Genomic DNA, 12,196 nt, shown 5'->3' with positions numbered 1-12,196 from the left:
GTTTGTGTAACCTTGTGTATCTATGTTCTTCCTGTCTTTATATGTTTAGCTAAAATGATGTATGTTGTAGAATTTTTCTGGAACTAAGCTACATTGACTTATGACGAGGAATACTGTTATCCTCAAATATAATTTGCATTTATAATATGTCATTTTCTTTGTAAAGATGTTTACACATTATTAATTCTGTTCTGTTTCAATTCTCATGTGCAAAATTAATGTTTCGAAAACTATTCTCATTATTTTATTTATTTACTTATGTCGTAATTCTTCTAGCACTGATGTATATGTTAATTTCTATTCTTTTGTAAAGTCCGTGTTACTACAAATGTTATCTGTACTGTTATGTTTTTAATGATGTATTTTGTACCATTATTATTGTATTCTTATGTTATAAAATTGTAATTGACACCAGTTCATCAAATTAAGTAACTTGTAAGTTACATTTCACTGCACACGTTTCTGTTGGTCATACACTCCTGGAAATTGAAATAAGAACACCGTGAATTCATTGTCCCAGGAAGGGGAAACTTTATTGACACATTCCTGGGGTCAGATACATCACATGATCACACTGACAGAACCACAGGCACATAGACACAGGCAACAGAGCATGCACAATGTCGGCACTAGTACAGTGTATATCCACCTTTCACAGCAATGCAGGCTGCTATTCTCCCATGGAGACGATCGTAGAGATGCTGGATGTAGTCCTGTGGAACGGCTTGCCATGCCATTTCCACCTGGCGCCTCAGCTGGACCAGCGTTCGTGCTGGGCGTGCAGACCGCGTGAGACGACGCTTCATCCAGTCCCAAACATGCTCAATGGGGGACAGATCCGGAGATCTTGCTGGCCAGGGTAGTTGACTTACACCTTCTAGAGCACGTTGGGTGGCACGGGATACATGCGGACGTGCATTGTCCTGTTGGAGCAGCAAGTTCCCTTGCCGGTCTAGGAATGGTAGAACGATGGGTTCGATGACGGTTTGGATGTACCGTGCACTATTCAGTGTCCCCTCGACGATCACCAGTGGTGTACGCCCAGTGTAGGAGATCGCTCCCCACACCATGATGCCGGGTGTTGGCCCTGTGTGCCTCGGTCGTATGCAGTCCTGATTGTGGCGCTCACCTGCACGGCGCCAAACACGCATACGACCATCATTGGCACCAAGGCAGAAGCGACTCTCATCGCTGAAGACGACACGTCTCCATTCGTCCCTCCATTCACGCCTGTCACGACACCACTGGAGGCGGGCTGCACGATGTTGGGGCGTGAGCGGAAGACGGCCTAACGGTGTGCGGGACCGTAGCCCAGCTTCATGGAGACGGTTGCGAATGGTCCTCGCCGATACCCCAGGAGCAACAGTGTCCCTAATTTGCTGGGAAGTGGCGGTGCGGTCCCCTAGGGCACTGCGTAGAATCCTACGGTCTTGGCGTGCATCCGTGCGTCGCTGCGGTCCGGTCCCAGGTCGACGGGCACGTGCACCTTCCGCCGACCACTGGCGACAACATCGATGTACTGTGGAGACCTCACGCCCCACGTGTTGAGCAATTCGGCGGTACGTCCACCCGGCCTCCCGCATGCCCACTATACGCCCTCGCTCAAAGTCCGTCAACTGCACATACGGTTCACGTCCACGCTGTCGCGGCATGCTACCAGTGTTAAAGAGTGCGATGGAGCTCCGTATGCCACGGCAAACTGGCTGACACCGACGGCGGCGGTGCACAAATGCTGCGCAGCTAGCGCCATTCGACGGCCAACACCGCGGTTCCTGGTGTGTCCGCTGTGCCGTGCGTGTGATCATTGCTTGTACAGCCCTCTCGCAGTGTCCGGAGCAAGTATGGTGGGTCTGACACAGCGGTGTCAATGTGTTCTTTTTTCCATTTCCAGGAGTGTAGTATATGGACAACATGTGAGAAGTAGGACTGATAGTGTTTGCACGTGTGTTAATAATTCAGCAAGGGACTGGTTAACAGCATTGCTGGTTCTAAGGGCAATTAGAAAAAAACTTTGTGAGTGCACAAGTGGTGGTTTATGGACTTGCTATATTATCCGCAAGACTCTTCAATGGCGATTGTGCACCTGCACTGTCAAACAGATGGCTGCTGGCCATCTCTACAAGGACTACAGTGGGTCTGCATCTTTGATGATCCACCAATACCATTATCTCTACAAGGACTACAGTGGGTCTGCATCTTTGATGATCCACCAATACCATTATCTCTACAAGGACTACAGTGGGTCTGCATCTCTGATGGCCCACCAATATCATTATTTCTACAAGGACTGCAGTGGGTCTGCATCTCTGGTGTCCCACCAACACCGACCGTAATCTCTACCGGGACTACAGTGGGTTGCTCTGTGATGACCTACCTCCCAATCTTCTTCAAAACGTCGAATGACTCTGCTGTGGGTGTGCTCTGTTGTGGCCTATTACCTGTCAGCATGTCAAGAGTCAGCGCTGTCTTTCCATTGGAAGGACAACACTACTTCTTCAAGACTGCATGGAAATCCACTACTTCCATGTGCATTTTCTTTTACTGCTCAGACTTTGAGAAAAAAAGAACACTGCAATTTTACTGTGATGAATGATCAGGACTGTCTTTATGTTTAGATGTTTCTTTTGAGAGTGAGGAAAAGGGTCTATTATTTAATCTTTTTGCCTTTTTGAACAAGGATATTGTTCATCCCTTTTACGCTTGGACTATACAGTAGAATGCATGTTTGTGGTTGAATGGAATGCACTTTAAAAATTTGTGATTCAATCACCTTTTGCCGAGGTTCCACTTTGAGGAAAGATTAAAAGGTTTGAATTGAGTCGGGAGTTTGTAAACAGGGGGAAAGAAGAAATATTGTGCTTCTAGGAGTCTCCGAATATTTCAGATTAGGTGGTAGCTGACAGAGGCAAATGACCTCACAGGAGAGCAGAGACCAGCGGAGCGTGACATTTTATGTGAGGTTAATCTTCAAAGGGAAGGAACGTCGCGTTCCCCATACCTCGCCACGCCCAAACGAGCTGTGAACTCTATATGACAGCAAATGATTCAAATGGCTCTGAGCACTATTGGACTTAACAGCTGTGGTCATCAGTCCTCTAGAACTTAGAACTACTTAAACCTAACTAACCTAAGGACATCACACACATCCATGCCCGAGGCAGGATTCGAACATGCGACCGTAGCAGTCGCAAGGTTCCGGACTGCGCGCCTAGAACCGCGAGACCACCGCGGCCGGCTATGATGGCAACAACCTGTCGACAATACGAGCGCATTCACTGGCATTTTCGCCTGCGGCGATCGATTTAGCCACGGTTAGCTAGCTCCTTATGCATATTATTGACACACACAATGACTTACGCATATATACACGTCTTTCTTGTTTTGTTATTCAGCGGACATACACTACACTACATGCTGGGAGACTTGAATAAGCCGGCCGCGGTGGTCTAGCGGTTCTAGGCGCGCAGTCCGGAACCGCGCGACTGCTACGGTCGCAGGTTCGAATCCAGCCTCGGGCATGGATGTGAGTGATGTCCTTAGGTTAGTTAGGTTTAAGTAGTTCTAAGTTCTAGGGGACTGATGACCACAGTAGTTAGGTCCCATAGTGCTCAGAGCCATTTTTAGACTTGAATAAATGAATTAAGGCAGATGCAATTAATTTTGAAGCTGTACGTGTTCAACTTATACAGCAAGTAAACATTACTATTTATGTTTTACAGGTGACTGGCCGAATGAGGCATCACTACTAACAATTTTTTATATTTATTTATGTAAACAAAGTTGTTTCATTTTTACAGCATTCACATGTTCAAATAATTTGAAACACTGTCTTGGTAGATTTTGTTGCATCATGTTATCTACTTTTTAACTCCTCATTCAAAGCTGATCGTGTAATATACGAGCTAAAGGTACTATCATATTAATTTTAAAAAATGGTTCAAATGGCTCTGAGCACTATGGGACTCATTTTCTAAGGTCATTATTCCCCTAGAACTTAGAACTACTTAAACCTAACTAACCTAAGGACATCACACACATCCATGCCCGAGGCAGGATTCGAATCTGCGACCGTAGTGGTCTCTCGGTTCCAGACTGCAGCGCCTAGAACCGCACGGCTGGCATTAATTTTTAACGGACTGTGGGGCGAAGAGTAAAAAAATTTACACCTTTTTCATTTTTTTCTTACCAGTGAACGTGAGGCAGAATGCGGCGGTGGATGGAAACTAACATTAGGTTCATTAAGAATGAAGTGAGACTGCTGAAGCTGATTGTGATGAAAGTAGTTGTTACCAAAATGGCACTTAAATTGTAGATTATTCCCTTCATGCTTGTGAAAATGTCTTTGCTGTTGATAGTTTCGATGTGACTGCGACCATTCGTTTTTGTGGGAGAAGTTATTATCTTGCGGTTGCGTAAAATTACTCGACTGGGCTGTACTGGCAAAGCTGGACGTTGGCACAACGAGCTTCGGTTGTGATTGTCGACCGTACTGTTGTTGGATATTTCCGGGCTGCTGCGGCTGCGGCAAGAATTACGGTTGGAAACTGCGCTTGTTGTCGTCAAAATTCTGGTATACTTGATGCTGCTGAATATACTGGTTGTCAAAATGTTGTCTCTTATTAAATTTTCATGAAAATCGCTATCGGAACCAAATATTTTACTTCTCTTGCTGTGGAATGGGTGGGATTGCTCGTTGTAACCGAATTAGTTGTTACCTTGATTGCTGTTATTAAAGTTTTTATTGACAAATAGGTAGTCCGGTACCTGAGTTTCTAATATTTGTAATAAGTCCCTGAAAGCTGAAATGCTTTCCTTTTGCTGTCCGGTGAGAAGGGAAACTCTTAATGGGCGCGGAGGTTTTGAGATGCATAATTGTATGAGCGCAGATTGACCATACGGTTCGGTCAGGTACTGGTTTCGTTGAACCATATACTCAAAAAACTGGGTGACAGTTGGAAAACTGGAGTGTTCAGAATTGTGTAAACTAATTGGCTGGTCTTTAATGCCTCGTTGAGTCGCTTCCGACCAATATGTAGATAGAAAAGTATTTTGAAACTCTTTGACGGAGTGACGTTGTCTCGCTATGGGTCTCATACGTATCGAATTTTCTCCCTCTAAAAAGCTACAGATATATTCGAGCTTGTGTGTCACTGGCCAGTTTTGTGGCAGTGAAAATGAAAATTGCTGCACCCAATCAAGGGGATGCACATCCGTGCGGTTATTTCTGAATACCTTTAATTTCTTTACACATAGGAAATGTTTATTGTCGAATCCTTCGCGTTGTAGATTTTGAAAGGGTTCAGCGGCGTAAAATAACTGATTGTGAGATGACTAGCTTGTATGAAAGTCACGCACTCTTTCTAGTATGCTCATACTAATGTGAGGCTGAAAAGTAGGTGACTGTTGCTGATGCAAGTTAGTTTGAAACAGATTACGTGGAGAAAATTTTCTGATAGTGTCTACTTCCTGATGTAAGCTGTTAACTTTCCTATGTAGCGAACTGTTATGTGAAGCAACCTGGTTTAATGTTTGCTGCATGTACTAATATTCTTGAGATTCGGGGAACGGAATGGGAGCTGTGTCGTCTGATTAGATTTCCGTTTGATTTTAAAGTTATAACACTACTGTGTGCTATTGCTATACCATAACCTTAAAGTTGGAGTCGGGTCGTGAAATAAAACTATCTCATTAAAGCAATTATAGTATAAAGCAACAGAGCAGTCTTACCCTGTGAGAGGAACATTGTTATGTTGACCGTGTTGTACCTAACGGAAGTGGCTTACCGGAAGTGAAAGTCACAATTACGTAATTATTTAAACAGTAACAAACAATATTTTACCTAGCTACCCTGCTCAAAGAATATAGTAAACGGTCGCCAGCCTAATTAGGCAAGAGAATGATTGACATTCTTGTTCAAGAAAATAGGTACGAGTAACTTTAACGGACATACATAACCTATACTTTGCCACACGCGAGTGCAGTGAACTCTGACATCTGAATACAGTATGTTCACGTTGAGGTTGTAGTTAACAGATCAGAACAAAACATTTGCATAAATTTAACAGATAACAAAACACACTATTACCTTGTGGACTTGGTCAAACGGAATGGTCTCAATAACGCTATTATTAATTTCACTGTAGAATCGTATATTGGACATAGTTTTAGTATTACTTTTCAAACACATTCCTATCTGACATGAAATATGGATATGGTTCACAGCAAATTTAGTTACTGTTTATCGATTACGTCTTTGACTACTAAACACCTTTCTACTTAGAATGAAAATTAAATGGAATTGACTGACATATTACTTCTCACTGTCTTTTGAATAAAGGAGTTACTGTTTTCATAGATAGTTGTCTTTCTATTAATCGTTATGTAGCATGAGCCCAATAGACACACTGTGGATCCTGTTACGACATTAATATGCACTTTTAATACACATGAGGAACGCAATATTGTACAGAATTTGACTTGAACAGCAAGAGTAATTGAAACTTTCTATAAGTGAGTATTTTTGTACATTTGAACTACTTTCAGTGGAGGGGGAGCGGTGGGGAGGGGGCTTAATCTTGACCACTAAACACACTTTCATTACATCAGTGAAACGAACACTTAGCAAGCATGAACATATAACTCTCAACAGTTGCAGTTCTGGTCTTCTACTGCATTGAAACACAAAGTTGAGATATTTGTAAGATCTTTTCAAGAAACAATATTAAAGTTAGCACCCCGTATTGCCATATTAACTTAAATACGCTTTTAATAAAGAACACTCGTTAATCACTTTAGTTCAAACGGAGAGGAACCTTAGAGGTGTTATGATAAGGAAAAAATGAAGGTAGGTACATAAATTAATTTTTATATTACCTTATATTTAAGTGCACTACAAGGTGTTAAAAAAAGGTACGGCCAAACTTTCAGGAAACATTCCTCACACACAAAGAAAGAAAATATGTTATGAGAACATGTGTCCGGAAACGCTTACTTTCCATGTTAGAGCTCATTTTATTACTTCTCTTCAAATCACGTTATGGAATGGAAACACATAGCAACAGAACGTACCAGCGTGACTTCAAACACTTTGTTACAGGAAATGTTCAAAATGTCCTCCGTTAGCGAGGATACATGCATCCACCCTCCGTCACATGGAATCCCTAATGCGCTGATGCAGCCCTGGAGAATGGCGTATTGTATCACAGCCGTCCACAATACGAGCACGAAGAGTCTCTACATTTGGTACCGGGGTTGCGTAGACAAGAGCTTTCAATGCCCCCATAAATGAAAGTCAAGAGGGTTGAGGTCAGGAGAGCATGGAGGCCATGGAATTGGTCCGCCACTGCCAATCCATCGGTCACCGAATCTGTTGTGGAGAAGCGTACGAACACTTCGACTGAAATGTGCAGGAGCTCCATAGTGCATGAACCACATGTTGTGTCGTACTTGTAAAAGCACATGTTCTAGCAGCGCAGGTAGAGTATCCCGTATGAAATTATGGCAGTGAATCGAGGAAGTGCAGTACATACTGACGAAACTAAAATGAGTTCTAACATGGAAATTAATCGTTTCCGGACACATGTCCACATAACATCTTTTCTTTATTTGTGTGTGAAGAATGTTTCCTGAAAGTTTGGTCGTACCTTTTTGTAACAGCCTGTATAACATCCTATGAGCTGTTCCTTCACTGTACATTATTGTAGTGTTCCATTACAGTGATTGCGCAATGTGGTGGCAGTTGCATCTTGGTAGGTGGAGATGCAGGTAGAATTGTTGGTCTCTGTCACTTCTTGGTGGTGATGATAGATACCAATTACAGAATATTTCCAGCTATTTATCCATCCATCCGAGGCACTGGAAAGCGACACAAAAAGCCTCTCTAGGAACCAGCTCAATACACAACTTTTACTTCAGCAGTTGATAGTTTAGTAGCTCGTCTCCGATTGACTCTTGGTTCCACCTTTTCTACCTAGGCCGACCACAATTTGCGCGTCTTACACATTTCCGTTCCCCCCGAAGGGACCACAGTACCTTTTACATACAAAATAACCAAGAACCCTAAGTAAAGGTCAGCAGTTTACATAACATCCAACTAACATTTAAAATAAACAGACCATTTGCATGTATTGGTAGTTCTACACAAAATTATTTAATTTTAAAGATAACCAAAGAGATTATATGAGGAAGACAAAACATATAATTTGCTCACATTGTACATATTACAAGGCTTACACTTGCAACACTCTAAAGGACATCAAAGTTTTTAACAGAAAAGAGTAAACACTCTCATGGTATCGAATCAATCCAACAACATTTACAGAAACTCAACGATATATCACTAAACAAAACAAAAGGCAAAATAAATCAGTACAGCATTAGAGCTATGGTGTTGCAAAGTGTTTCTAATCTTGCTGATCACATCTTTTCGTGAGCATAAGTATGTGTGTGGATCTCTTTGCATCTAAAGCGTCGACTTCCTTCTGTAGTGTTCGTGTAGTATTGTTCATCTTTTTAAATTCTACTTTAACTGTCTCAGGGTCCTGCACCAGCTCTATTTGTTCCAGAAGGGAACTTGCCGACTCAGTGTCATCCCTACGCATTTCTTTAACTTTTTGGATTCGTGTGTAAACAGTGGTTTTGAAATCAGTTATATCTGTCTGTGTTTGGTTCTGTGACTGTTTTACTCTGTTAACCTAGTCTGTAACGGAATTTATACTAGGGTCAACATGGGTTGTAAGACTATTGAGCAACTGCTGTTCTACTTCCTGTCGCTGTTGAGCTGATGACTGTAAAAACTGATTGTTTTCGTCAGTGTGTTTATGCTGCAAGTCTTGGTATCGCTTTTCCGAGGTCTCAGCGTGAACTTTAAAAAATGGTTCAAATGGCTCTAAGCACTATGGGACTGAACACCTGAAGTCATCAGTCCCCTAGTCTTAGAACTACTTAAACCTAGCTAACCTGAGGACATCACACACATCCATGCCCGAGGAAGAATTCGAACCTGCGACCGCAGCAGGAGCGCGGTTCCGGTCTGAAGCGCCTAGAACAGCTCGGTCACAGCAGCCGGCTAGTGTGAACTTTAAGACGTGCTTCTAATCGAGTCTCTTGTTGATCTATTCTTTCATTAACTGATTGGATTTCATCTGTAAGCGTTTCATAGGTGTCACTACACTGACATCTTGAAGCATTAATGTCATCTCTCAAAGGTTTGGTACTGTCTACGCATTGCCTGGCTATAACTTCTATTGTATCTCCAAGACGTTTCTCACTTGCCACAATGTCTGTATCTACCTGTTTGAAACGTTTATCAATCGTGGCGAACTCTTCCATTTTTCGTAAACTGGAAAACTGTTCATTGAAATGAGTCGTTATGTCAACAACAGGTATTCTCGTATGATGGATGATTTTTCATCATTTATATTAAATCGTTCATTGAAATGATCTGTTTCTTAATTCAGTTTAACCATCATTTGCATGAGAATTTGAAGCATCGCTTCCGTGTTCTTTTCAGGAGATGCGTCGGATGTCACCTGTGTTGTGTTTTGTGGTTTGGAGACATGTTCTTCAACCATGGACGTCTCGTTTGTTGCATTATCTGTACAACAGCAGTTAATAAAAGCAGACGGATTTCCAAGAACATACTGAGCACTTTATTTTTTCCTTTGACATACTATTGGCGGTCAGATGAACTATGTGAAAAGTAGGCAAATCACCGACCTCAATCAGTAAACAACCAAGGTTTGAGTTGTGCACATCAGCCATATGCAGATCAACGGCGTCCGCAATACCGGAATCTACCGTCTGATTACTAGTCAAATTAGAGGGTGAAATTATAGTGTCAGGAATTTGTTCATTACTTTTGGAAACTGAACTAATGTTTTCTGTGGTGCTTTGCAACTGTTGCACCGCAAAATGGTCACTATCATAGTCAAAATTGTTGTCAAAAATCGGAAAGTCGTCTATTTCAGTGTCTGTGATTGTAAAACGACGCGCCGTAACCTCGACACTTTTGCGCGGCATCGTAAATCAACTACAGATCACAAATCCAAAGACAAATCTTCAACACTCAACTCAATGGAAAGAAAACAAGACAGAGCATAATGTTGCCAATGAACTGTAGAATAATTTTATACAAGTTCGTTAACTGCGTTGCGCCAAAAGATCTAACTGCTATTATCGCTTCAGAGTCCTTGAGAGAACAGACTATATTTATGTGACTATTTTAATATCAAAGATTTCACAAAGCGAACGAGTGGGAGAGCTGTTGTCAGGCGTAACGTTCTTTTATAATAATGAAATAATATACTTTACGATTACGTTGGATGAAGTCAGATCGTTGGAATGGATACAGAACTCGAATTGTTGTGTTGCGGGTTGTTACTGCAAGTGATGTGATTACTCGGTGTTATTGTTAGCAAAACCTTACACCAAATGACTGGGCAATGCAACTCCCAGTACCAATAATGAAGTACAGTCACTCCAAAATACATTCAGCCCCATAGGCACTGAATCATCTGGCCCTGTTCAAAACTGATAACTTTGGCACGTCTGCACATAAAAAGTAAATTAAATTGTCTTACCTCTAAAGCAGCAACGGTGGAACGCGATGTCTTCCTGTCTCTCACAAAAATATGAATGCCACCTACAGGCTCAGCAGTGTGCAGTGCTGACCAAAATACATGAAATGCACATGGAACTCTTGACAAACGAGAACAGTTAAGAAAATTCAACTTCTTTGAAAAATATGTAATCTGGACTGGGAGGCGGTACTGGTTATGGTGAATCACTGACACACAGTTTTTTAGAAAAATTATATTTGCAAGTTAAGTTTGGCTTTTCAAAAGGATCTGGCAATTGAAGCTACATTACTCACAATTGATTGACAAACAATGAGATTTATACACCAAGTATTATCTAACTTCATTAATCCAACATAAATGCAAACCATCAGATTACACACAACTGTGCTAAAAAATCTTAAAAGCATTACAAAAATGAAATATCGAACTAGTCTTCTTTTCAAAAGAGTTTACGTAGATTCTGGGGTTACTCGACACTTACAAATTATCAGCCAAAACATCAATACTCACACGCTGGCAAAAACAGAAATCATTACTATAGAACATTGTTACCTTATTTGCCTGAAGTCTTCTGCTTCCATATTGAGCAGTACTGACATCCTTCATTAATCTAACTCTTGGTTGCTTCTCACAGCACACCACATAATCTGCATACCCATCGTCGTTCCCTCACAGACAGCTACCTACGACTGTGCGTCCAGCGGTCTTACTCAAACAAAGCAGTATCTTTCGCTCTGCGGTCGCGCACTGTCGGCGATCCGCATTATCGAACCCATCAAACACATTCATCGTTTATACTATCCTAGTTTCATTTATTAATTTATTAATATTCTTATCGTATTCTGGTACCACATACAAATGTGCTCCAGTAGATGCCTCTCAGCGTAAGCATTTCTTCGTCAGTTACTACCTGAGATTAAGGTCTTCTCATAATCTCTTCGGAATTACAACTGTTTAATCCCCATTCTTTCTCTATGTTATTGTCTTTTTACAATCGTTTTAGGTAACAGGGGCTGTCTGATGGAGATAGCGTTAGTCGATGTCTACTCCTGGTAAAAGTAAAATTTAGTTGCAACCGATTGCCTGTTGTATACCTATCATAATGTTGTAAGGTTGCCGTCTCACAACCGTGTTTAGTATTCGAAGTGATATGGAAGACTTAGCCAGAAGTGTTAGTGGAAAGTGCAATGTGTTTGTAATCGAAATAGCACATAAAACGATATTGTGACCAACTCTACAGTAACAGTATCCCCGAATCCTTACAGAATCGATCTCCTATCTCCTCCTGCCCCCCTCCCCCCCCCCCCCAAAAAAAAACTTCAGGTCCTTCATTACTTTACAAATCAGTTAATCTCTTTTGTATTTAACATTAGGCATGTAGTCAGGAAGGAGACAGAAAGGTTTGAAAATCTGTTAAAAGTTTTTTGGAAATCGCTACCTGCTACCATTAAGAAACATTAGAAGAATGTGGGTTGAGTAATGTGCACCCCACTTTAAGCGGAAGCTAGTTTTTCACGAGTCTCGATGTTTATGGCGTCATATCTCCTGAAATATGTGTTGCACAATGATATCAATTAACAGATACCTTTACTCATATCTGTAGGTACTCCGTCTAC

General features: G+C 41.6%; 1 protein-coding gene across 1 annotated transcript in view; it reads right to left on the bottom strand.

Moving 5' to 3' along the window:
• Positions 1-9,330, bottom strand: part of LOC126184285 (mucin-22-like) — a 59,447-nt gene extending 50,117 nt beyond the window's left edge. Inside the window, exon 1 of the mRNA XM_049926662.1 lies at positions 9,177-9,330. Coding sequence (XP_049782619.1) covers positions 9,177-9,330 — 154 coding nt within the window. The remainder of the gene's footprint in view (positions 1-9,176) is intronic.
• Positions 9,331-12,196: the final 2,866 nt, after the last annotated feature.

This window comes from Schistocerca cancellata, chromosome 4, assembly GCF_023864275.1.
Source record: "Schistocerca cancellata isolate TAMUIC-IGC-003103 chromosome 4, iqSchCanc2.1, whole genome shotgun sequence".
Classification (NCBI taxonomy): Eukaryota; Metazoa; Arthropoda; class Insecta; order Orthoptera; family Acrididae; genus Schistocerca; species Schistocerca cancellata.
Note: the sequence above shows the minus strand (reverse complement) of the source record. Positions and strands in the feature narration are given on the sequence as shown.